The 27,678-nt window shown below is 43.0% G+C and overlaps 1 protein-coding gene across 1 annotated transcript in view; it reads right to left on the reverse strand.

The window, feature by feature from the left end:
- OBSCN (obscurin, cytoskeletal calmodulin and titin-interacting RhoGEF) overlaps nucleotides 1-27,678 on the reverse strand; it is a 145,951-nt gene that overhangs the window by 73,472 nt on the left and 44,801 nt on the right. Inside the window, 22 exon segments of the mRNA XM_056484594.1 lie at nucleotides 583-846; nucleotides 2,062-2,328; nucleotides 3,373-3,639; nucleotides 4,563-4,826; nucleotides 5,170-5,436; nucleotides 5,975-6,238; nucleotides 6,849-7,115; nucleotides 8,586-8,852; nucleotides 12,500-12,772; nucleotides 14,281-14,547; nucleotides 15,280-15,546; nucleotides 16,151-16,420; nucleotides 17,224-17,490; nucleotides 18,524-18,790; nucleotides 20,245-20,511; nucleotides 21,302-21,571; nucleotides 22,567-22,833; nucleotides 23,498-23,602; nucleotides 23,724-23,885; nucleotides 25,172-25,325; nucleotides 26,196-26,308; nucleotides 26,611-26,877. Of these exon segments, the coding sequence (XP_056340569.1) occupies nucleotides 583-846; nucleotides 2,062-2,328; nucleotides 3,373-3,639; nucleotides 4,563-4,826; nucleotides 5,170-5,436; nucleotides 5,975-6,238; nucleotides 6,849-7,115; nucleotides 8,586-8,852; nucleotides 12,500-12,772; nucleotides 14,281-14,547; nucleotides 15,280-15,546; nucleotides 16,151-16,420; nucleotides 17,224-17,490; nucleotides 18,524-18,790; nucleotides 20,245-20,511; nucleotides 21,302-21,571; nucleotides 22,567-22,833; nucleotides 23,498-23,602; nucleotides 23,724-23,885; nucleotides 25,172-25,325; nucleotides 26,196-26,308; nucleotides 26,611-26,877 (5,343 nt within the window).

Genomic DNA, 27,678 nt, shown 5'->3' on the forward strand with positions numbered 1-27,678 from the left:
TTCCTAAATCAGAGGGTGTTTTTAATGATAAGAGACATGGCATGACATAGAGAACCACACCAGTCTCAACCCCTCAACTCTCACTGATTTGGAAATCTGTGAAACTATAATATCAGTGCTGAGAGGTATAAGATAAAACAACAGAAAGCTGATACCAAGATTTCAAGGAATTATGCACAGCTCTTTCTCAAAACCAGATTAAGAATTAAAATGAATACCACGTTGCTTAAAATTAAAGTTTCATAACTTTTCAATTTCATCCGAGAAAACCAAGTGAAATCTCAGTGATATGCCCTAAAGAAATTAATGAGTGAAAATACTTCAAAGTGCTATTTCTGACTTCATCAGGCTTTTCATTATCCACTTCCAGCTTCCATCAACAGGAAAGAGCAGGGACTGAAAAGACTCTGTGATGCTGTTTGTCAGTCCCAAAGGAAGGGCTTTCAGTGGAAGATATTCCCAGTGGTTGGAACAGCTGCCATAACATTTTAAAATAACAGAAGGGATCAAGAGCAGATTGTGATCCCACAGGAGGATCACAGATGACGATGCAGAAAATTCCTATTAACCCAAATATTTTACCATGCACTGTCAGGGAAGCAGTGGTTGTCTTGTCTCCACACACACAGCTGTAATCTCCTGCATCTCCTTCCTCCAGGCTGTGGATTGTCAGCTCAGCAGTGGTGTCCTTCAGCCTCATTTTGTATTTTTCACTAGGTCTGAGCACCTCCTGCCCCCTCCTCCACTCCACCAGGGCGGGTTTGCTCAGCTCACACTGCAGAACAGCCGTCCTGTTTTCTGTGCCTTCCACATTGACAAGATCTCTTTTGAACAGTGCAGGCAGAGCTATGGGGTGTAATATGAACAGAGAGGACATCAAAACCATTAACCAGACCTTGGGGAACTCAGGGATGGGGACTGTGGCCAGTCCTTCACCATTACAGGAAAGCAAATCAGTCTGGAAATCTGTCTCTAATAGAATACCACAGGATCCCACTGGGATAATTCTAACATTAACTTGTTCACATTCACCACTTCACAGCTGATTCCAATACTCCTCTCCACTTATTTCACTCTGAAATAATCTATCTGGAACATTAATGACCTGATTTTTTATTAAAAGTCTCAGTCTGGGTGACAGCACTGCTGGGGATTCCCACCTTTCTTAACATCATAACTTGTATTTCTGGTTCAGAAAAAAAAAAATAATAAAATAGCTTCAGATTCACCTTTAACCTAAGATTTGAAAAGATATAATGACACTAATATAAGGATTACAGGGGCTTTTTTAGCAGCATCCAAATAATTGCCTTATGATGTGCCACTAAAATAGAATGGAAGTGACCTAGTGATGAAAATGATAGGCCAAAAGAGGGGAGGAACAGAAATTCCTCCAGCTGGGAGAAAGAAGACAAAGAAAAAGTCTTGGAGAATAGATTTCTCCTCAATTTCCCCTTGTCCTTGGCAGCTTTTAACCAAAAGAGATATCTTAAATAAAAGCTCTTCTTCCATCTATGGGAGCTGCACATGAACTGCTCCTTCTGGAGGGGCAACCAGAGCTCATCACCATTCACCATGCCAAAGCCAGGAACAAAATTTCCCCCATTATTCCCTAAGTCAGGACCTGCAGAGGGCTGGGGACTTATTTAAGAACTGTTTCCTCAGCAGAATGTACCACAATCCTGCAGAAGAAGAGGGTGGTCACTCATTCCTGGATGGGAAAACCTCTCACTGACTGAGCTCAGCAAATTTAAAGAACTTTCCTTCAGATTAAGCATGAAAATTCACTGATGTCAGGGAGACACAATGAGGAATCCCATGAGAACAATCTTCTGCTGGGGTTCTGCTCACTCTTGCTCTCTGAGATGAGAAATTCTCACAAGTTTTCTTTACACTGATATAAAGCCATCAAAAACCGACAGACAGTGGGAGATGGGATGGAACAGCACCAGCAGGCCAAGGAAATGCAGCAGAATCAAAACACCAAAGCAAGTGGGAAGGAGAGGGAGAAAAGGGATGTCCTTGAGGCACTGCTACCCCAACAGAGAACGGCTTTTTTACCGTGGACTGTCAACACAGCCGAGGTCTTCTGATCTCCACACACACAGCTGTATTCTCCCGTGTCTTCCACCTGCAGATCTCGGATCAGCAGCTCTGCAGCTGTATCTTCCTGTCTCATCCTGTACTTTTCACTGGGTTTCAGTGCCTTGTCCCCCTTTCTCCACTCCACCGGGACGCCCACCGTGCTCAGCTCGCAGCGCAGAGCGGCCGAGCCGCCGTCTGTGGCTTCCCTGTTCTTCAGCCCTTCCTTGAAAAATGCAGGCAAAGCTGAAGGACAGCAATAGTAGCAGTGAGAGGGAGCGCTCCAAAGAGTTAAAATTATGTTTAAGTTTCCTTTTCCCCTCTTATCTTCAGCTGGTTTATCGACACAAGAACAGAGATTCTCATGGGTCCCCATGAATCAGTGTTGGGGAAGAAATGTCACCACCAGGAGAAGATTTAATGCTTGCAGTAATCCATAGAGGTATTTTACATGTACTTAGAGTCACAAATCAATACAAATAGAGGCCAAAACACCATTTTTTTCCCCTGTGAAATTTCAATCAAGAAGAACAAACACCAATTTGAAATTTCTGGGAAGAAAATGGTTTTCTTTTATGACATTTTAAACCACAACGGGAGGGTGTTTGCTGTGCTTCCACATACTTAAGCAAACAGAGAGACATTTTACATTTAAAAATAAAAAAATGAAACACTGGAGTTTCATTTTAAATGTCAGTTTGAAATGAAGTGGTTCATTTCAAGACATGATGGGAAAACAAGCATTTTCACCTGAACTGACATACCCTTTCAAAGATGTCAGCTTCAGTAAAAATCAAAGTTTTCCCTGAGAATGTTTGTCCTTTAGAAGTTCTGGGTCTGTTTTACACAGAATTTACAACTGAATTCCATGACAACTGGGCTGTAAGTATAAAAGTACTCTGTTGCCTCAGGAATGGAGTATGGGCATAAGATTCCATGGAATAACCTAACCTTTTGGAATTTTATGAAACCTTAAAATCCCTAAGATATAATCCCTTTGAAGCAACCCATTTTTGTTCTGACCATCATGGGGAGTCTAATAAATGACCTTTCAAGGCAAAAGCAAAATGATGGCCCCTAATTAGAAGAGTGGCAGCAACCCTGGTTGCTTGGGACACTGATATCCCTCTCGAGCCACAAATTCCAGCTGCATGGATGCCAGTGGGTGCATTTCACTGGCACTGGTGAGCTGTGGATAAAGGTCTGGCTGAAGAAGGAGATGGGAGTGTAACCAGGGGTCTGCCCAAAGGAACAGAGAAATCAGGATGTGCCTTGTTTTGTTTGTTTTACCATGAACTGTTAGAACTGCCATGGTCTGCTGGTCTCCACACACACAGGAATAATTCCCAGCATCTGCCATGTCTAGATTTTGGATTATGAGCTCAGCCACGACACCTTCCCGCTTCATTTTGTATTTGTCACTTGGCTTGAGGGTCTTGAACCCCTTCTTCCACTCCACGTTAGCAGCAGCCTTGTTCAGCTCACAGTGCAGGGAGACACTTTTACTCTCGGTGGCTTCTTTGTCCGTGAGTCCCTTGGTGAAAAGAGCAGGCAGGACTGCAGAGCAAACACGGACATGGCATCAACCCTGGGAAAGCCTCAATCCATGACTTAATCCCTCTCTTATCTCCCTGGAGCCACCAGACCTTCTTGGTGGACTTAGTACCTCCACAGTTGTTCTCCAACCTCTAAGCCCTCAAAAGATAATTCAGTCTGTTTTTATTTTTTTCTGTCCTCACGCTTTAAAACTTTCTTTAAAATCAAGTCTATCTGTAAATTAGTTGACAAGCCAACGACCTTTTACTTTATACTTTATAAAATCAAAGACATAAAATTAGAGGCTGTATTTCAAAATGAGACCCAGAGCATTTTGCTTCCCTTGAGAAAAGCAGGAGTGCTACAGAAGGGCCTGATTCATGGCACTGTCTGAATTTTTATAAATAAGAGTCCCTTAAAGCAGAGCAGTTGCAAACATGCTGTCAGTTTTTTGCAGAAATAAAATATTTGCTTGGGAAGTATGAAGCCAAAATTGGTAAAAAAAAGCTGGGAATAGCAGGAGCACTAAAAGCCTATTTTTTAATTGAGATTGTCCTTGTGCAACATCATACATTGAGGAAAACATGTTCCTCTTAGGAGCAACAAGTGCCATGGTCTAAGTCACAAAAAATAAATATTATTCCCACTTTTATGTCAGTTCCTATGAGAGAACTTCTAAACAAGCAGCTATTCTGGACTAGGGAGGTTGTGTTGAGTTGGGAACCTGTTCTCCACTTGTCTTTTGGCTAAAGCACCTTGGAAGCACATCAAGAAGGTATCAGGTGAAAGGAGAAAAAGAAAGAAGGAAGAAAGGATAGGAAAATTAATCAGCAGGAAGGAGGATTGGAAGTACACAGGGATCAGAGGAAGCAGAAGTAAGAGAGGAAGAGATCTTGGAATTGCACAGGTTGACTTGGGGCACATGCTGAGAATTTCTTTTTTACCATTTACTGCCAGAGCAGCCGTGGTCTGTCGGTCTCCACACACACAGCTGTAATCCCCAGCGTCTGCCAAATCCAAATCCCGGATTGTCAGCTCCACAAAGGGACCTTCCTGCTCTACTTTGTACTTTTCACTCGGCTTCAGCACCACATTCCCCTTTTTCCACTCAACTGGGGCAGGTTTGCTCAGTTTACAGTGCAATGTGACTGCCTCCCCCTCTGTAGCTTCCTTGTTCATCAATTCTTCTTGGAAGAGGATAGGCAAGGCTGAAGGATGCAATACCAACAGAGAAGGAATCAGCACCAGAATGAAATGAACTGGAGTTACTGGGCTGCAGTGTGTACACTCAATCAAAAATGTTCTGTTTCTAGGTGGGTACTGTCAAAAAGGGGAGTAAAACCTCCTAGAGGGGAGAGAAATAAATTAATATACATACAGGTGCTGTCTCAAGGCAAAAAAAAGCACAAGGGAATACTCTCTAATAGGGTGACTCTGTCACTACAGAGCCTAAGAAATCACACTGACCAAGCTCTGTTTGACCAGGAAATTCTGCCAAAAGTGCTACATTTGGAAAGAGAATTTAAAGAGACTTGTTGGTAGGAGAGTTACCATTGACTCTCAGAGCAGCTGTGCTCTCCTGCTCTCCACACACGCAGGTGTAGCTCCCAGCATCCGCCAGCTCCAGCTCCTGGATGACCAGCTCCACGAAGCGCCCTTCCCGCCTCATGTGGTATTTCCCGGCGGGGACCAGCTCCCGGCCGTCCTTCCTCCAGCGCACGGAGCCGCCCGGCCGGCTCAGCTCGCACTGCAGCGTCGCCGTCCCGCTCTCCGTGGCCTCCTCGTTCCTCAGCTCTTGCTTGAAACGGACTGGCAGGGCTGAGAGATGCACAGTGAGAAGGGATTGCTGCCCTGCACCCCGCTCAGAGGCTGAATTCTGATTTACTGGGTCTACCAAAGCCTTACTCCTTCACCCTTACCCTTTAACACACCCTGTCTTTTTTATTCATAAATGAAATTCTTCTACTCAATTGTTCTGTGAGAATCAACAAAACCATGATCTTGGCTGCGATCATGCACCAAGAGAGACAAACTCATTCTCATCATTGCACATGATGAACCCTCTGAAACAGAGAGCCCCAAGGAATCTTAGGATTCCACGCTAATTCAGGAAAACAGACGGGCAGGACAACACCCTTCACTCGAGGGAAGGTGGGAAGACAACACAACACACACACATCCAACATGGGCTATAATGAAATGGACACTGGGGACAGGAGTGACACAGCAAGTGGATGGAAGAAAGTAGTGGAAGCAGGAAATGAAGGAAGTTGTAGTGAGGGAATGTAGAGAGAGGAGGAGGGAAGAGGTAGACAAAAACATTCCAGAGTTTCACAGGGTCTTTCTGCCTTTTTACCATTCACTGACAAGGCTGCTGTGGTTTTTTGGCTCCCCACTAGGCATGAATAGTCTCCAGCATCCTTTGGCTCCAGGTCGTGGATCAGCAGCTCAGCCACGGTGCCCTCCTGCCTCATCTTGTACTTGTGACTCGCCCGGAGAAGAGTTTGCCCCTTCCTCCACTCCACGGGGGCCTCTGTGCCCAGCTGGCACTGCAGGGTGGCTGTCCCACCTTCCTCAGCCTCCACGGGCTTCAGCTCTTCTTTGAAGAGCACGGGCACAGCTGAGGAGTGAAGCATTCCCAGTTTACTGCAGGAGCATCGTCACCACCTGGTGACCTCACACGGGACTTAAAGCCAAAACTAACTCAAATCCTCTTGGCACACACAGCAAAGAAGCTCTGACCTACCTGCACCTCTAGGAGTCTGCTGATATTTACAGTAGAAACAACGGTTTTGGACCAAATAAGAAAAGAACAATTATTTCTCAATAATTAGAACATCAAAGTAATTTTTCTTCTACTCCCGAAGTTGTTGGTCACGGACATGTAAAAAGTTGTTGAGAAAGTGGAGAGAAGAATGGAATATTCTGTAATAAAGGGTGTAGCTGACACCCTTCTTACCTCTTGGCTTAGGGCTTGGACAGGCACCTCTATCCAGAGCATAAGAGACATTTCATAGGGAAGAAAATACATTAATCAGGTACCTTTGATTGATGTATTTTAGCATAAAGTTATCATCCCAAAAATAAACAGAACACAAAGGACTCAGCCAGAGCTGCCTTGTGTTTGTGCTGATTCCTGTTCTCCTGAACACTCTCTGAAAGTGCCCAGGGGTAGCAGGACCACGGCAAGAACAACAACAAATGGTCACAAGCAGGTGTCTCATTCCTACCATGGATTTTGACTTGGGCTGTGGTCTGCTGGTCTCCAGTGTCACAGGTGTATCTTCCCGCATCTTCTGGCTCTGCATTATGAATCACCAGCTCTGCCACTGTCCCCTTCTGCTTCATTTCATATTTGGCACTTGCCTGGAGCGTGGCTCCTCCCTTCTTCCACACCACGGTGGCCTCAGATTTTGTGAGTTCGCAGCGCAAGGAGACGGATTTCCCTTCCTCCACATCCGTGTTCTCCAGGGCTTGTTTGAAGAGGACAGGCACAGCTGGAACACAGAGCCAGGGGTTAGGACAGGCCCTCTTGGTCTGCTCTGCATCAAATCCCCCCATGAGAGCTGCCACCCCTTAAACCCAGCTCTTTTCCAAATGGCCTCCACTGGCTGAGTGGCATGGAGAAGATTCTGCCTGCGAGCAGGAATAAGGAATAAATCTCTCCCTCTGATGCTACCACCTCACTGTGGATTCTGAGAAATGTGGGGTCAGCTTCTTTTATTTTTAAAAAGGACCCTTTCAGACTCCACAGGGCACCATCACCTAATGAATTCCCTGCTCCTGTGTTGGAAACCTGGTTACTGAGAATTTTTGGCTCTCTGTGCTAACAGGCACTGACCCCCAGGAAAACACTAGTTTTGTCCTAAGGCCATAGAAAAAGCTCCAAAAATTAAATAACAGAACCAAGATCACTAGTGTGAAGTTTGCATATAAGTGTGCAGTACCACATAATGATAAAACTGGAATTTTAAGTTTTAAAATTTAGGAATATATAAAAAACAAGGCAAAAGTTTCTTTTTTCTTCACCTTCCTCTTCATGGGTCTAGGTAATTTTTTGTAATTAGACAAAAATACCCACATTGTAAGCCACAGGTTATTAGTTAATAAGTTAAAAAATTAAAATAATTTAATTAGACCATTTGGCCTTAAAAGGCCTTGTAAAGAGAAAAATACATCACCATTTTTAGCTTGTTAGCTAAAAGTACTGTAAAACTCACTGTAAAAAAAATAAAAATAAAAATTAATAAACATCTGAGTCCAAACACAAAATACTGTCTCTCAAACATTTAATCCCAACTCTAACAAAAAAAAAAAAAACAAAAACAAAAAACCAAAAACAACAACAAAAACAAAAACAAAAAAAAAATTTAAAAAAACCAACAAAACCACAATAATTCCTGCAGGGCTCTGAAATAACATTCATATCCTATATTTCTCCTACTTTCTGCTCCACCACATAGTACTAAAGGCAGTGTATTTAAAGGCAGTGGAGAGTGGAGATGGCATCTAAGAGTCTTTGAAAGGATGTTTTGGAGAGTCTGGAGTCTATTAATTACTTGATCACCTTCAATTTCACAGGGACTGGATTTATGTTTTTGCATCCTAATGCTCCAGTACTACTGGTCTCCACCTCTAATTCCAATTTTAATCACAGCCATGTAAAGCAGCTGATAGGGCAGGAACTACAGCACAGAGAAAATTAATCCTCTGCACTTAATTTTTTTTTTCCCTCCACCAGTGGACAGTTCCAGATTGAAAACCCCAGACACAGAATATGAGATCCTATGAATGAAATCCATCCAAGTGCAATATCAACTTCAAAGTAATTTTTCTTATTAAAGATAGCGCTGCCACAAAAAAAAAAAAAAAAAAAAAAAAAAAATGAAGTGTTATGTGACTTATTTTTGTTTAATAGATCTATGAAGCCCTTGATGAAGTGTGGCAATGTCTCAAATTGTACCCACCATTCACTTTGACCCGAGCAGTGGTTTTCAGCTCCCCAGCACTGCAGGTGTATTCCCCAGCATCTACAGATTTCACATCTCGAATTATGAGCTCTGCCACAGTCCCCTGCTGCTTAAATTCGTATTTCTCACTGGCATAGAGAACAGTGTCTCCCTTCATCCACTTCACTGGGGCACCAGGCTTGCTGAGCTCACAGGTCAGCCTGACCTGCTTCCCTTCTTTGGCTTCTTCATTTTGGAGCTCTTGCTTGAAAAGAACTGGTGTTTCTGAAAAAAGGAATAACACCAATGTTAAAAGAAACATATGAGGTTGGAAATTACTTTTCTGTTTTAGTATCAGACTTCATTTTTGAGACAGAGAACTGCAGGAATGAAAAAGCACTAGCAAAGAGTAAACAGATCCTGACACCTCACATCTGGCTGCCAGCACTTTACAGCAGAAAAAAAAAATTGAGGCCAGATGCTTATTTTCTTTTTATCCACTATCTGCACTGCTGAAGATGCTGCTGCTCTCACTGTTTTCATTACTAACATCAGTGGCAGATGCTGCACTGCAGTTAATGACACAAACTGTGCTGCAGATGTCTGCTCAGAGCTGGACCACCAGCACAAAAAACATAAAACTTCACTGAGGTCAACTCACACACAACACAGAGGACACAGAGGAATGGCAAAGCACTTTCTGTCATCACCAGCAGTATTGATTTCTCATCATAAAAAACCCCTACAGTGTATTTTTTTTTTTTTTATCCAGCGTGAACACAGATTAAAACCAGCACAGGGCAAACACAGAGAGGGAAGCACAGCTGAATGTGGCAGGGTGAGATTCCCCTGAAGCCTCTGTCACAGCCTGGGATTCAAGGCTTTAAGGTGAACTAGTGCAGGGAAGAAATGCACTTTTGGGGGAAAAACAAACTCAACTGGAATGGTCAGATAAGGAAAAAGTAATTTCTTCTTGAATAATGCTGTCTTATGCATTTAACCTGTGGCTGTTGGAAACCTAAACCCTATTACCCTGTTCCCCTTTGACCTCTAGTTTGGGCACTCAGTGTCACAGGACTACTGAATTTCTATTTTCTGTTTTTGCATTCTGCTGTTCTGATGTGACTCTGATAGATAAAGGAGAGTTTTCCAACAGTGCAATTTCTTGTAGACATCCTCATGACTTGACTCCTTGACCTGAATCCATGTATTTAAATCCTACTTTCATTCATACCCTTCTGTGAGGGGGAAAAATGGGGGTGTTGGGGGAACATTATAAATGTGGTTCTTTTCTAACAGAAAATTGTTCATCCAGATCCTACTGGAATCAACACAGATCTTTGTTCTGTGGGTAATGGATATTGGGAAAACATCCTTGTGCTGCAGAGAGACAGAAAACCAGGATCATTAATCAGCGCTTCTTCATTGCATCATCAAGGTCTTCTCTTCCTTGCACAGCCTCAAGCTGGTTCTTTGTGCTCTAGAAAAACCCTGTGAGCAGCTTGTCCTCCCAACTCTGGGGTTCAGTTGACCATTCCAGCAACCCAAATTTTTGTTCACACTGATTTCCCTAATCCAGATGCAATTTCTGCTCAGTCCATCCCAAGTGTGTAACACCAGCTGCCCACAGGACATCCTCTGGTGTGGATAAACACAGCCTGTGCCTGTAAAATCCTCCCTGTTCCTGCCCAAACCTGCCCAGGGGAGCGATTTAACTCACTCACAGAGTGATTTAACCCACAGGGGCAGAGCTCCTCCTAAGCCTGGGGCTGGGACAGTGGCTCAGGACAGGCAGGAGCATTTATATATGATATTTGGTGAGCCTGGTTCTGACCTGATGAGACCCAACCCACACCTATACCCACAATCAGAGGTAAAAGACTCATCTAAGAAGAGAATTTTTGCCTCAGCTCAGACAACAGCCTTTTAATTCATAGAATCATAGAACACTTTGTGTTGGAAGGGCTCTTTAAAGTTCATATCTAGCCCAACCCCCTGCCATGACCCCAGACATCTTCAACCAGGCTGCTCAGAGCCCCATCCAACCTGACCTTGAATGTTTTCAGGGATGGAGGATCCACCACCTGGAACAACCTCCTATAATGTTTTACCACCCTCACTGTAAAAAACTTCTTCCTTACATCTAATTAAATTAACCCTCTTTCATTTTAAACCATCTCCCCACATCCTATCAAGCAGGAGAGCTCCTCCTGCCTGTGATGCTCTTTGGGTGCATTGCTCTGAATAAACCTGGCTGCCTAAAGCAATTTCACAGGCAAATGTGGGGCTGTGAGTTCCCTCCTTGGAGAGAGCCATCACTGGAGACAGCTCTGGGGGGTGATCCATCCTTCTGGGGATTATCTCTTAGCCTGATGTGTGCTACTGCTCTCTTTTTGGGGTTTTTGGAATGAGGTGATCTTCAATGCACCTTCCAACCCAAACCATTCTAGAATTCCATGATTTTCAGAGGCACTGAATATTCTCAGAGATAGAGCCAGGTCAGATGAAGGATTCTCCTGTTTCACATTCTGACTCCTCTCTGGCTGCCTCTCTGGATGTCTTCATGAAAACACCTCAGTGCACACCACAAGGTTCCTCTTCAGTGTAATTTCATGTTTTTATATTTCAATTAATTACTCTGGGCTTGGTGTTAGGACCCAAACCACCACTCCAAAAGCTCTCACCCTTGACAGTAATGTCTGCTCTGCTTTTGGCTGCTCCATCCTCACACCCACATCTGTCACTGTCTCTCTCTTCTGCCCCAAGCCAAGCTTGGCTTCCAACCCTGACTGCCTGATGTTATATTTGGAAGAATTCCTAAGGCTCTCCCCATCTTTGCTGTCTGATCTGGAGGTTTCACACTGAAGGCTCACATCCTCTCCCTCAGTGACTTCAGTGTCAACCAGCTCCTTTGTGAGCCACAGGGCTTCTCCAGGCTCATAAAAACCAACAGAGATGGCTCAGAGGAGATCACAAGGCTTGTGAGATCACAAGTAATCTGTGAGATTTGGATCCAGGATTGCTTGTATCAAAGCTATAAAATACATTTAGTAGTGAATAATTTGGTGTTTGTGACTATAAAACCCTCAGGAAGGCACCAATGATGTTGCAAAGTGTTGTTTAAATATCAAATGATATCTGGGAGACACTGAAGAAAAGATTCCTGCTGAGGAACATAAATAATTAGCCTTATGCAAATAAAACCTCTCATTTTCCCTCAGGAAAAAGAAAATAATTTGTGTTTCTATTGTTTGGGAAAATTTGGGCAAATTGTGTAAAAAGAAAAGTTCTTTGAAATAAATGTAGTTATTCTGAAAAAAAAAAAAGATATTATGATCTGCCACAGTGGAGACTGTGTGTTTTACATCTCTGGGCAAGAAGAAGAAGTATTTATATTTCCAGTAAGGAAACATCTCTCTAATCCCACATTCTTGGGCTGTCTGGCATTCATTTTACATATTTGCTACCAAACACTTCAGTTTTACCTCAGCTTAACTTCTCCAGAGAAAACAATCCTTTGTCAACAATGAATAGCAGAGAGCAGATGCAATGCTGCCTTTCAAACAATGAAAACTGAATTTAAAACTTACTGGTTGCCCTTTTTTTTCCCATTGAATTAATTGATTTCTCCTCATGAATTATCTTATCAGCTTGAGGATAACTGAACGAGGCATCCACTGCACCATCAGTGCATTACAACATTCCCACCTAAATCAAATAAACACTCTAAGAGTTGCCCAGGATCACAAAGACTTCATTCTCCAGCCATAATTTCATTTATAATTAATGTTACTCTTGAGCATGTACAGATGATGGTGCTAAATTTGAAGCATTTCTGCTCTTTTTTTTTTTATTATTTTCCACCTACCCACGTTAACCCCACTTATTTCCACTCATCATTTCCTCTCCTGCAGTTGTGATGATGGATTTACCTTTAACAACCAAACTGGCAGATGTTTTCTTATCACCAGCTTCAAATGTAATGACCCCCGAGTCCTTCAGTGAGAGCTTTTTCAGCGTTAGCAGGTGATATCCACCAGGCTGGGACTGGATCTCATTAAGTTCATTGGTATGGAGTGGGGTTTTATCCAAAAACCACTGCACTCTGCTACAGTCTACGGGAGAGATTCTGCACTTGAACATGGCAGATTCTCCTTCTAACACAGTGACATCCTCCAGGTCTTCTGTTATTAGCACTTTCTGGCCTGAAAGGAACATAAATACATCAATTACTGGAATCTTCCAGTTTCTGGGGTGAAAATCGACACGGAACACTCCCAAGATTCCCCACGTGAGCATTTCAAGTAAGAAATCAGCTCATGACAAAAGATTGAAACAGAATTCCCCCGATATTGACCACACAAAGCCCACTCACAGGAAGATAATATATACAGGACACACACCAAAATAGGGTGAAGACAACTTTGAAGCACCAGAAAACATAAAGCAGAACAAGAAGCCAGTACAATGCAAATCCAAGGCTGTAAATTTTCTCCTAATGAAATCCCTGGGAGGATGAGTCTCTGACAGCATTATTGGGCTCTAAATGTCACCAAGAGATGACCTCTCCCTTGACAACCTGCCTGATTATCTACAGCAAAAATAACTTTATTTCTATGGGATAGCACCACTGATCCCACACTTTCTTTGAATTCAGTTCAACCATAAGCACAGTGGGAAATGGAGAAAATGTGTGACTGTGGCTTTGGTAAAAAAGCCTCAAAACATACATATATCCCAAACTAAATATAAATGTAAACAGGCATACAAAGATAAACCTCACTATAAAAATAAATAAAATAAGGTTATCACTGTAAACAAAAATATCTCTGATGTTCCTCCTACTTATAAAATCAGCACAGGGATGTTTTACTTTGATGTTTGTGACAGAGAAGTGTTTTTTTTCCATTCAGAAAAGCTGGTGGTAAAAACTTCAGAGTGAATTCAGACAGCTCAGAGCCTGATGTTATGACAGGGACTAAACACATTTCTTTGCTTCTTGAGGATGCTGCAGCAGATGATCTGAGGAGTTTGGCTTTACCCTCTTGTCTTTAAAAACTACAATAATTAGCAAGTGGGCACCTCCATCTGACTATTCTTGAATGATTTCTGCAGAGGGCAGGGCTAGATGGGATATTGGGAAGGAATTCTTCCCTGTGAGGGTGGGGAGGCCCTGGCACAGATTCCCAGGGAAGCTGTGGCTGATCCCTGGAAGTGTCCAAGGTCAGGCTGGATGGGGCTTGGAGCACCCTGGGACAGTGGGATGTGTCCCTGCCCATGGCAGGGGTGGCATTGGATGGGTTTTAAGTTCCCTTCCAATCCAATCCAACCCAACCCAATCCATGACTCTATGGACTATTCTATTTCTCCACCACCTCTTAGAAACCACTCCTGGGAAGGATAATCTAGGGGTCTGAAGGCAGGATAACCTTCCCTCATCCAACAGCAGGCACTGTGAATCATATTCATTAAATGTTCACAGAGGAACACCAATCTCTCCCCTCACATGAGCTTTTGGGGGGTTTAAATCACACCCAAAATACTCCAGGAGTCATTGCTTCAATCTGCTCTGCACATTCAGCTCTACATTCCTCTACATTCCTGCCATCATGAGAGAGGCAGAACCAGAAACCAGGGGCTCTGCTGAGAGAGAGCTCTGCCTGTGCACCCATGGCAGAAAAGGGATGCACAACCACATTCCTCTCATCCATACCTTGCACAGTCAGCTTGGCTCTGGACTGGGCATCCCCAATGTCACAGCTGTAAGTGTCACTGTCACTTTTCTCCAGGTTCTTTATGGTCAGCTGGAGGACTTGTCCTTTCTGTGTGATCTCGTATTTCCTGCCAGCCCTGAGCTCAGCAATGCCTTTCCTCCACACCACAGAGGATGCAGCTCTCTCACTCTGGCACACAAAAACTGCAGTTCCACTTTCATCGACTTTCAGGTCTGAGAGCTCCTTGATAAAATAATTAGGCTTTTCTGAAAGGAAAAATAAAAATATTTTTTTTAAAAAATAATGAGAGACGGATTTGTTACCCAAACTAATCCTGGCTATCCAGAGTGGTCTTGGATCCTCTCTGCTCCAACTCATAGAATCATCAAAAAAATAATCATAGAATCATTTAGGCTAAAAAAGCCTCTAAGGTCACCAAGTCCAACAATTAACTTAATTAAACCATATCCCAAATAACCACATCTACACATCTTTTAAATTCCCCAGTGGTGGTGACTCCACCACTTCCCTCAGCATCCTGTTCCAATGCCTCACCACCCTTTCCATGAAGAAATTTCTTCTTACACCCAATTTAAACCTTGAGGCCATTTCCTCTCATCCCATCAGATGGAACACAACTAAGATCACCAGGTTCCCCTCCTGCCACAGGACATATCAGGTAAAATATCTCCAGGAAAGTTTAATGCCATGGTCCGTGTTCTGGTGAGGTCTCCTCTTGCACTTTTCATCACTCATATTCAAAACAGAATAATCCAAACTGCCACTTTTGATTGGCTTGTTACAGAGCCCATAAGATTGCTCAGTATCCACAAGTAGGTTTTTGATATCTAACTTTTTTAAGCTTTTAATCAATGATGTTTTTATAAAACTAAAAATTGATCCCACCCAGGGAGATGGAGGAGAAGAAATCTTCCATGGTTATAGATATTTACACCCAACCTCTGAACCTGCCAGCCCCTCTGCACCCTTCAGCTGACCTTGCACTGTGATCCTGGCTGTTGTTTTGGAGGTCTCAGTCTCACAGGTGTATTCCCCACTGTCCTTGACCGTGGAGTCACGGATGATGAGAGTGGCCCGTGTCCCCTCCTGCTGCAGGTCGTATTTCTGGCTTTTCCGGATTGCTTTGCCATCCTTGTACCACCTGATGTTCACATCAGCTTTGGACAGTTCACAGCTCAGGCTGATGTCCTGCCCTGCTGGTGATGTCTTATTCTCCAGCTGTTTTGTAACCTCAGTAGGTTTTTCTGCAGAGATTTTAAAAAATTAAAAAAAAATTTAAAAAAGACCTTTGAATGAAAATCACATCTATATGGTTGGGGTTTCTACAATTCAAATCACAGAATCCCAGAAGGGTTTGGATTGGAAGGGATCTCAAAGATCATCCAGTTCCACCCCCTGCCATGGGCAGGGACACCTCCCACTATCCCTGTCCAGCCTGGTCTTGGACATCTTCAGTGATCCAGGGGCAGCCACAGCTCCTCTAGGCACCATGTGCAAGGTTGGAACAAGATGAACCCAAACCATTCTGTGATTTCTTGATTCTATGGAAAAGGACTAACTACAGATTATGAACTGTGTCTGAAAATTACCATTTTCTTCTCTCCAGTGACCACCCAGGAGCCTCAGGTGATTATCTCTGATACACAGTCTGAGTTGTAATTATCTGTACACACTACCTAGTATAGACAGTTATCAGATATCTATTAAAAGTTTCAGCATTTCACTTGTTTTTAAGGAGAAATTTCAGCTCTTCAAGGCTCACAGGGAAGGCTGCTGTTGACTCAGATCATAACAAGCGTTTGCTACAAACCTTGTGAAAACACACCAGGACTTTTCTGATCCCCTCACCTTTCACAACCAGGGAAGCCTTGGAGGTGAGACCACGGGCAGTGAAGATGACCTCCCCAGTGTCATCAGGAATCACATTTTTGATGCTCAGTGTGTATTTCCGACCCGCGTTGGAGGCTTTAAATCTTCCCCCACTTTCCACTTTCCTCCCGTTCAGTGTCCAGTTGAAGTCATCAATGCTTTCATGGGACAAAATGCACTCAAAAGTGCAATCTTCTCCCTCCTGGATTTCAGTGCTCTTGAGCCGTTTGGTGATGCCAATGTTCAGTTCTGGACAACAAAAATTACATTAATACAACTTAAAAAGGTTAGGACACTGCACTCCTTACACATGGCTGTGATATGGGAAGGGTTTTTCAGACTCAGAATCATCCCAAAGTTGTACAGAAAGAGAAATGTGAATCTCCTGGCTGTGCTCAAGAAGGACTGAATGAAGAACAGCTCAGTGGGGAAGATTCAAGATTCAATGAGCTCGAGAAAAACTGTCAGAAAAGAAGCCTCTGGGACAATGGGTGAGGTTCTTCTTCATGCTGATAGGTGAAATGGAATGTTTGAATTTTTTTGCTTGTTACTCCTGATGTTCAAACCAGGCAAATTCTATATTTTTTTCATTAACACTATGAGTTTGGAAGCCACGAACAATTCTTTGTCCTTCAGGCTGACACAAGGATTAGAGGACAGGCTGAACCTCTGGGTTCCTAAACAGATATTGTCCTGCTTTTGTATTCCTACTATGGACTCTGAGTCACTAGCTCAAAATATGAAACAGGCTGCTTGGGGGATTTTTGTTGTTTGTTGGGATTTTTTTTTATTATTATTATTTTTGAGAAACTTTTGCTTTTCTGGGAGGATTTCTGTTCTTTAGGGATGTTCAGGAAGAAAATATTGTCACTACATTCCTGACACTGATTTTTCACTTAGAAACCCCAGATATACTTACACCAAAATTAACAAGGATTTCTTAGACATCACAGAATTATGTGAGATTTGTTCAGGAACAGGTGAGAGCCCAAGGCACCAAGCCCACCCATATTTTTAACACCCTATGAGAGGCCACTGCCTACAACACTTACCCTGGACGCTGACCTTTGATTTGGCAACGTCAGTGCCGATGTCACAGGTGTATAACCCTGCATCTGTCTTTTCAAGGTCGTGGATAAGGAGGCACAGGGTCTTCCCAGACTGTATTTCCTCATACTTCTTGCTGGAAGTGATCTTCACACCATCCTTTTTCCAGACAGGTTTGACCTTCTCTTTGGAGACTTCACATTCCAGTTTGATCACTCCTTGCTCCTCACCAAAAACGTCATCCAGGGATTTCATGAAGACAGCAGGTTTCTCTGAAGGTCAAGAGGCAAAACAGAGAATTATCAGGATGTTTGGGACACTTTCACAGTTGCTATAAAATTTTTAGAGACATTAATAAACACTTGGCAATGTTGCTGATACCAGTGCAGAACCTAAACCAGCATCCTGCCCTCAATCCTTCATCCTGCTCCAAATCCCTTCATCCCAAGATTTTGTTGACACGAGGGTGCAGGTGCAGCACCTCACACTGGCCTTGTTGAACCTCAAGAAGTTCTCATGGTCTCACTTCTTGAGTGTGTCCATGTCCCTCTGGATGGCAGCTCAACCCCCAGGCATGTCTCATGCCCCACTCAGCTGGGTGTCACCTGCACACTCACTGAGGGTGCCCAAGAACCTGTTAAACCACAGAAACTCAGTTGTGTGACTGAATTTTAGGACCTAAGAAGGAAGCAAGAAACTGTCTTCTCATGGCTGATTGGATCCAGCTCCAGAACTGATGTATTAAAACCCATAGAATTATAGAATAATCTGAGTTGGAAGGGACCCACAAGGATCATCCAGTTCAACACCTGTCCCTGTACAGACACCTCAACACTCCTGGAGCTCTAGCAGCCTTGGGACTATGATCTTGTCTTGAGGAGCCTCTTCAGTGCCTGCCACCCTCTGAGGGAAGAATCTTTTCCAGATATCCAACCTAAACCTCCCATGACTCAGGCCCAGCTGTTTACTCAAGTCCTATCATTGGCCTCAAGAGTGAAGAGATCACTGCCCTTCCACTTTCCCTCACACGAAGATGTTCAAGCCCACAGCAAGGTCCCCCCTCCATCTTCTCTTCTCCAGCTGACCAAACCAAGTGACCTCAGCTGCTCCTCTCAAGGCTTCCCCTCCAGACTCTTCACCATCCTCATGGCCCACTGTTGGAGTCAGTGAGTCAAGGGTTTAACAGCTCAGATCACTTAACAGTTCAACCTTTTTTACCTATTAAGCAGGATTGCCTCATGAATTTGGCAAACAATGGCATTTTTGCATTTCCAATTTGCATTCAGGGGTGTGATGAGGACCCACCTATCACCTTGAGCCGCACGGTCTCTGACACCTTGTCTGACTTCATCGTCACCGTGCCAGCATCCTCAGGCTTCACCTGCTTCATGGTCAGCGTGTAGCACTTGCCAACACTCTTGATGTCGTTGAAGTTGTTGGTGTAGAGGAGGGTGCCGTTGAGGAACCACTCCACGTCCTCATCGTCGTGGGACAGCTCGCAGGAGAACACAGCAGAGCCGTCCTCCTCAACCTCCACGTCCTGCAGGTGCTTGAGCACCTCCACATTGCGGGCTGGGGAAACCAAGGGGCACCGTCACCACCACAAAGCATCAATCACAAGCAATTTCATGGGGTTTATTGGGTGATTTGTTCTGTCTCCTGCATACCTTTTGTCAACACATTTCACTGACTTGGTTCTGCATTTGCTCCAACCAAAAAACCCAACTATTTAAAAGACTAATCAAAATTAGCCTGGCATCGTCTAAAGCTGAGAACCCTCTGTTCTCTTTTTACATATAAATCAGTCTGGAAGTTTTGTTTGTGTTTTATTTAAAAATAATTTTTTTTTTCCTAAAATGATGTTACAATGACCCCAAGCATCCGACAGAGCTCCAATCCCTGTGTTCTTGTCACTGCAAACACAAACACATTTTGACTAAATTGTCCCTCATTTCCAGGGAAACCATGGCACAGAGGATGAGATGAAGACAATGATTTTGGCCACAAAGGCAAAGTACAAAGAGATTAAGCAACTTGCTCAGGTTTAGGGAGCAAGAGGATTTTAATTATTTTCTTTACCAGTCCTTGTGTAGAGATTTCTCCTTGCAGCTTCTCTGCTCATGGAATGCTGTTTTCAAGGATGAGACAACTCACAAGAGGATTTGGGACTATTATTTGATTTTTTTTTTTTTTAAATATATATTTGTTTGGATGGAATGAAACCACAGAATCATTTAGGTTGGAAAAGACCTCTGAGTCCAACCATTCCCTCAGCACTGCCAAGGTAACCATGAAACCACATCCCTAAAACTTTTCAGTCCCTCCAGGGATGGTGATGTCACCACTGCCCTGAGTAGCTCATTTCAATGTTTGAAATTACACAATCCAGTAAGGCCCTCTGCAATGCCAAACTGCTACCAAGAGCTGCTCCCTGGACTTTTGGAAATGATTCTGTGGCTTAGCTCCAATTCTGCTGGAAGTGACACAGTGAACATCTTTTCTTCCAGTGTCACCTGAGGGGAAGAACTGGATAAAAACCATTCCATGCCAAGATGGGGTAGAACATCACTATGAAGAACAACTGTATTCAAATATATAATAGTAGTTATAAAATATATAGAGAGCAGGTAGACAAATGTATAGCAGATAGACAAGTTGACACAGCGGTCAGGAAATGAAAACCACAGCCAAGTTCACCAGAATCAGAGGCTTCTAGCAGCTTAACATAAAGGATATTTTTAGTTAGAAGCACCAGAGGTCTAATTCCTTGCATGAAAAGAACAGTAATGTGTCTTGACAAATGTTAATTTGTACCTTACCCAGCTGCTGCCCTCCCCACATGCCTTACCAACTTCACACCAAAAGTTGGATTGTGGAATCAGCAGTTTGCTTGTGACACTGCATTTATATGAAATTAGAAGATAACTGTGGGAATTTACATCTCCTCAGGAGGAGGAGCCATGAGTGAAACAGAGAATCATAAAATCCAGCACCAGGCCAGCCCTGCTGCTGCAAACCCCTCGCACCTTCAACGCTCAGCGTGGCTTCGGTCTCAGCGATCCCCGCCCTGCACTTGTACACGCCGGCATCCTCGGGCTTCACCTTCATGATCTTGAGCTCTGCTGAGTACTGATCCCGCTTGATTCTGTACTTCTCCGAGGGCTCAAGGAGCTCTTGGCCCTTGAACCACTTGACGTGCTTTGGGGAGGGCCTGAAGTCACAGGACAGGATGACCGAGTGTCGCTCCATCACGGTCTTGTCCTCCAGCTTCCTGGTGATCTGGATGTGGTAATCTGCAAAGCAGGTGAATGGATCAATTCATTGTTCCATCTTCAATGGAAGAAGAATGGATCAATCTAAAGAAGAGGAAGGTTTTAATCTGTATTTCATGCCCATTAATTTCGTGAATGACTTTCACAACTGTTTTGTGAACTGCTCAGATCCAGCTACAAGTGTCTCTAACAGAGCCCACATGCTTTGAAGCTACAACAGCACGATGATCTGTGAGGAAAGCTGATTTCTCTAAGAAAATACTGTATATCAACCACCAAATTCATGGCTCAGTGCTTGCTGAATTGCTCTCTAATTGAGGTTTTCATTCAAGTAAGAGCAAATGAAAGACAAAACAAGGACTTCAGGATGTGACAGCAGAAGACAAAAAGCCTTGAGGCTTTGTCCTAGATCAAGTCAGTGACAAAATGAATTAAGTAAATGAGCTATCAAACTTGTCTAATTCAGAAATGGGACAAAATAAACTCTCCTGGCAAATTTCATCTGTTTTGTCCTCCTTGGTGAAGTCAAGAGAATAAAATTAAACCATAAACCAGTTTTAGCTTGATAGATTTGAATACCAGGGACACCAAAGTCATTTAGTCAGGTCCCTTCCTAAGACATTTCTGGCTTAGTTGGTGCATCCAACTCCCAACAACTTGAGCTGAGAACTAAACAGATCTTCCAGGTACACATGCATTTCCAAGAACCCAGCCCAGAACAGAGAATATTTATGACAAATTACTTTCCAGCTACTGAGAGAGGGAAGATCTTTGCTCTGATTCACATGACATATATTAAAAATCACGTTACCTCTGACGAGCAGGTTCGCCGTGGATTTGGATTTGCCAATGGAGAACTGGATGGTGCCTGTCATATCAACACTTGTTTTTATTATTGTCAGCCTGTGGATGGTGCCTTCCTGCTGCATGATGATGTTTCTGCCAGCCTGCAAGGCTGCTCCCTTCAGGAACCACTTGGCAGGTTTCACAGATGGAATGGATGTCTCACATTCAAAATTGGCTTCTTCAGGCTCAGTCACGTCCTCATCACACAACTCTTTTACAATATTAATGGCTTGCTCTGGATGGAACAAGAGAGCAGGGATTTAGGAGTCATGAAAGCTTTTCCATTATCAGCCTGAATGCTTGTGACATCTTTTCTGCACTTGTGAACTCAAAAGGTCTTAAAACACTTTTTTTTTTCCTGTACAAAAGCAAATAGATATTGCTGGTCACAGGCCAGAAAGTGAATCTATATCTCTTGATTCTTAGTCCCAATTCCAAAGTCATCTTCCTATCCTGATATCAAACATGTAGTGCTATAAAATGGAAAAGAAGGTTCATTGAAGTGAAGATTTTGATAAAAGGAGCAGCAACATCTATCTGAAAAACAGACTTTGTACAATACATTTGATAAACATCTCCGGAATGGGAATTTCCTCATTTTCCTTAGGAGAGTATACCATATATTAATTTTTCAGGATGTTACTGTGCATGAAAGGATTCAACACCAATGGACTTCAAAATAAATAACGTGAAATAAAAATCCTTTTTAAGCAGCATGATATTTCCAAAGTAAACAACAAGTGAGTCAGCCCATCCTCCTCTCAGTGCATTCTAGGGCTGAAAAAAAGAGATTTTCTATGATGCCTTGAGAGGCTACCTAGAATAGAGGCTAGACAGTATTAAATAACAAAGTAGGTATTTATTAAAAGGCCTTCACAGAATACAACTTGGGCAGTATAAGAGCCTGGCCATGGCTACACCCAAGATGGACCCTGAGCCACAAGTTTACACACTTTTATAAGTTTTGGTCCATTTACACATTGGGGTTAATTACAGCTTCAAGTTATGAAGTCACATCCACTCAGATTCTCTCCTCAATTCGCTGCTGTTTGCATTTTTTGGGGCTGAAGCTGCAATGGTGTCCTTGGTTCTTGAGGCTGCAAAAGGATTGTTTTGTGTGACTAAACCGTGAGGAGAACTCGCTAACATTTTATATGGAATTTGGAGTCACACATTAAGGCAGTGCAGAAACTGGAAAATATGAGAGCTAAAACTTAAGGCATCACCTACCTTCAACGAAGAAATTAGCACTGGTTTTGTCATCGAAGGCGTCACACGTGTACGTGTCCTCGTCCTCGTAGTCGGCGTCGTTGATGATGAGTTTGCGATAGACGCCCTCGCTCACGATCTCGTATTTCACTCCAGGATGAATTTCCAGGTCCTTTTTGAACCACCTGACCTTGGCGTTGGCCCGGGACACCTGGCACTCCAGGACCCCCCGGTGCTTCCACAGGGCGATCTTGTCCCGCAAAGGCTTCACGATTTTTACGGGCAGTTCTGCAAGAGCAAAGAAAATGGAGCAATCAGTATGGTCTCCATAAAAACTCATCGGTGATATTTCTTTTATGTTCTGTAATTTGGATGATGATAGGAATCCCCGCTATGCTGAGCACTCAACAAGTTTAATTAGTAACAGCTAATAAAAGGGAAATTTTTCCTCCATATTCTACTGCTGGAGTGGCAGAACTGCAGAAGTAACAGGTGGTTTCCTCAACACCTCACAGCAATGCTACAGCAAAACTAGGGACTGATCTTTATTTTCCTGAGCTCCTCAGCAGTGCATTAATTCAAACATCTTCCTTTTCTCTCCTTCTATCGCATTGTCTTAGTTAAACACACCCAAAAATGCTGGCTTTGGTTTTTTTTATAACACACACCAGAAAGTGAAAGTGCAAGAAAAATTCAAGCTATGGCTTTTTGTCCCTGATTTTCACACACAGCTTCAAATATCTAAAGGTGCAAATCCAACCCTCTGAGAAAATTAACTGGAATTAATCCAAATTAAACTGCCAGCTGATATTGACCAGGCAGTAAAGTAGGCAGTTTTTCTTTCCCTGGACACTCCAGGACTGCTTTAACCTCACCATCCAAAGTGAGGGAAGTGAATTGGTTTGTAACATGAGAGAGGAGAAGCAGTGCTGGCACAAACAGCAGAATTTACCTTTTACAGTCAGCTGAGCACGAGATTCTGCCTTTTCTGCTACGAATTTGATCTCAGCCGCATCCTCGACGTGGACACGTGTGTAAGTCAGGGAATAGGTCTTTCCTGGACAGACAGACAGACACAGCTCAGCTATCCCAGAGCAAAACCCCATTTTCCAGTCTCCCATGCCAGCCCCTCCTCCAACCCCCCCCCATTCCAGAACAAATCCCTTTTTCCCTCCTACCATCCTGGCGCATTTTGATGTTGTCGGAAGTCTTCAGCTTGTTGTCATTTTTGTACCACTGGGTCTCGACCTCATCGTGTGAGATCTCACAGGTGAAAGCTGCACTCTCGAATTCGTTCACTTCCACATCTTCCAGTGGTTTTACAATCTTGATATCTCGGGCTGTGAAATCATAAAGACAAATATTTACATTTGGAGGTTTCTCCACAAGTGAGTATGGTGTGTTTACTTTCTGTATTATTACATGTTAAAAAATGGGATTGTGTTTTATTCTAGACCAGCCTTTCCTCCTAAGTAGTTTCTTTCTTTAACACAATGAATACTTTTATGGCAGAAGCGTATTGCAAGAGGATTTTATGGATGCTGGAACTTCATACAAGTATTAATGAAAGAAACACGCATATTAATGAAAGTAAATTCAAGAAAAACTAAGCACAAGTCTACAATCTTAGGTCATTATAAACTTGCCTCATTCATGCTCTCTGTTTTACACAGGAGATTTTTTTTTCAGAGTCTCCTAGCTGAGTATAATCCTTTTTATCTCTGTACCTTGGGACTCATTTTGTCAGAATTGATCTATCTGTCTTGCTGTCCCTTCTTTTTCAAAGAGAAGACCTTGATGCAACTTAGATCAGCCCCAGGAGCAGAGCTGAAATGCAAACAACAATCTTTCCCAACCCCAAAACCAGGGAGTAAAGGGGGAGCTCAACAAGATATTGATGAAGACCCTGCTGAACCCAAGCAGCCACAGGAGGACAGCATCTAGTAAGCAATGAGAAAGATATTCTGTTTTCCACTAAGAATGAGCTGATCTGGTTTTCAGATACCCATTTAGAAAATAACATCTGCCAGGGCACAGCAGAGCTATCTGCTGAGTAATTTGCCTTTATCTCAGAGCTTATCTCAGGTGTGCAGAGACTGGTGACAAAACACACCTGGTGCTTCATCAGTTGCTCAGTGCAAAACTCAGATGGAAAAACTGCCTCGAGCATAAAGGAGAGGTGCAGGCAGAAATAATGACCCTTCCTTAGCATTTACAACTTAAAAAGTAGTGCAGCTCTTGAGCTCACACCCAAGGCTTGTCCAGTCCCAATTCAGGCAAAGTCCCCCTGTGACAATGGTGCCACCAAACCACATCAGCACCAGCCACTGGATCCCTGCTTTGGGCCAGGTTGTCCAGTAATTCCAGTAGTTCCAATCCAGAAACACCATTCAGATTCCAGAGAACAGAAATCACTTATGATAAATGGAAAACTGAGTTAGGACCTCTTCAAAAATTACTGTAAGGATCGAGCAAGCACAGGACAGCTTTGCCAGCATTTTCTCACCAGGAAGAGAAACTTAGCCAAAATGAGCAATTGTGAAAAGCAAACACTCCACAAAGAATTTGTTGCTGTGTAGCCAAAAGCACTGCAGTAAATGTATTTTCCTATTTCAGCCAAACATACCATGAACTTTTAGAGTAGCTGATGTCTTGTCTTCAGCTGCTTGACATGTATAAGTTCCCTGGTCTTCATATTCACACTTGTGAATAATGAGGCTTCTCTTATTTCCTTGGGAGATAATCCCAATATTTTTACTTTGCCGGATCTCCTTCCCATCCTAGAAGGAGAAAAGGTCAAAGCAGATAACACTCAACTCCTGTACATCTGCAGTGAGCAAAACAGATTTAGATCTGGGCTTATCCTTCTTGTTGGATTGAATTGAAAACTGTGTTTAAAGGAACTTGTGTGGAATATTCATCACAGGGCGAAGATTTCAGGAAGTTGGAATGGTTGAAGAACACATAGATATTTTGGATGATCTCAGACACCTTTTTAAAGGCTTAAAACACCATGCACGGTTGGTAGTGAGTCCCTTCAGACATAAATGGTTTTAAATGAAAAGAGGGTCAAATTTAGACAGGAAATAAGGATTTTTTTCCACAATGGCCAAACACTGTCACAGGTAGCCCAGAGAGGTGGTGGATGCCCCATCCCTGGAAACATTCAAGAGCAGGTTGAACAGGGCTCTGAGCAACCTGATCTGGTTGAAGATGTCCCTGATCATGGCAGGAGGTTTGAAATGAGATGACCTTCCAGCTCAAACTCCACCTTGAAGAATTTCTGCTACCCCAAATTAAGGAAAATACAAAGGAAATTGAGGCTTCCCTTTATATCACATTTCCCAAAAGGCTCTAAATCCTGGGTGAATACTGCTTGGTGCGAAATGAAGCACAAGACTGCAAATCTGTAACAACAGTGCTCACATTCTGTGCAAGAATAGAAAAGTTTAACTTTCAATCCAATATACAAATACAGTAAATAAAAACCTAAGAGTGATAAATTGGGAGAGTAAATGAACATAAGGACAAGAGAGCAATGCTAAGAGCTTTACTGCAAAGGCTCAGACTCATATTCCCAGGAATTAAAGGTTCCTATTCCCTTCCAGAGAGGTTAAAAATTAAAAATCACAATCCATTAAGTGCTGTACCTTGAACCACTTCACATTGGCATTGGGTTTGGACAGCTCACACTCAAACGTGGCCTTGAGCTTCTGAGTTACACTGACGTCTGCCAAAGGTTTGCTGATCCTCACAGGCAATTCTGGGAAGGAAAGAGAAAGTCCAGTGAATGGGGAATGGGGTCACACAAGCACTGATGGGTAGGCAGAGCCTGGCTGTCATAATAAATAAAATTTGTATTGGTTTGGGCACTTTATCATTGTTCTGTGGACAGTGATGCCTCAATGATCCTGTTAGAAGGATGTTAGAAAGGAACATCACTGTGTTTTACATCACTTGCAGTTACAAGGAAAAATTTGTTGCCCTCTTAAATTTGCTCTCCAGGTCAGGAGAAAACAATTGCCTCCACCCCAAGCAGAATTGAAGCCCTCTGTGCCTGTGTACCTGTCACAGTGAGCCTCCCTGAGGAGTTAATGCCCTCTGCTTTGAAGGAGATGAGTCCTGCATCTTCCAGAGCCACCGAGGAGAGAGTCAGGGAGTGTTTCTTGCCCAGGACACCGAAGCTGACGTTGGGTGCAGGTTTCAGACGAACACCATCCTTCTGCCAGGTGCCCTCCACGTCCTCGTGTGACACCTCCACCTCGAAGGTGACAGTCCCCTTCTCAGCCACCTGCAGGGGCTGAAGGCCTTTCACCAACTTGATCTGCCTCACTGGAAATAACATGGAAAAGATGGAGATCTCACACCAGGAAATAGCCTGAGGACTCCCAAAACTGATTATTTCCCTATTGCTCATGTACCTGCCCATCAGTTGGTATTTGTCAATTAAACAACCACTTTTACAGGAAATAAAACCACACCACTAACACTAAGCTGCTATTTTTAAATGGATGCTTCCATATATCAGGTCAACCATATATCACAGAAAAAAACACCGTCTCCACTTTCTACCAAGATTTATCAGTTTTTAGTAAAAGAAAGACAAATAAATCCACGCCAATATTGTGCAGTTCTTCAATTAGGATAAAACAAGGATGTGAGGAAAAAGTTATAGTAAAAGGAAAAAAAACATCCATGACATGAGGCAAGAGGTGCTGACACCTCACAGGTTGGTGGCCAAAGCATCCATGGTTTGGGTGGATATTACCCATTCCTGTGCCAAGACATCCATGCCCTATCATCCAGTAAAATGTGTTTGGTGTTTTAACTTATAACAGCACTAAAAGTGATTAAGTTGCCAATAAAAAAAAAAACAAAACCACAGTGAATGCTCCAAGATCTCTCCAGAAAACCTATTCAGTAATCTGACCATTAAAAAGCTTTTTTAGACTATAACCTGGATATTTCTCACTGCGCCTGAATTTCATTATTTCCTGGCATCAAGGAAATTGTTCCCTTCCACTTTGTAAAAATCAAGTACCCAAAAGACTGTTTTCAAGTCCTCCCTCATCTATTATTTAGGACCTGCCCAGCACCAGCTGGTGACAAGGACTTTATGGACAAAATTAGATA

Source organism: Oenanthe melanoleuca, chromosome 2, assembly GCF_029582105.1.
Source record: "Oenanthe melanoleuca isolate GR-GAL-2019-014 chromosome 2, OMel1.0, whole genome shotgun sequence".
Classification (NCBI taxonomy): Eukaryota; Metazoa; Chordata; class Aves; order Passeriformes; family Muscicapidae; genus Oenanthe; species Oenanthe melanoleuca.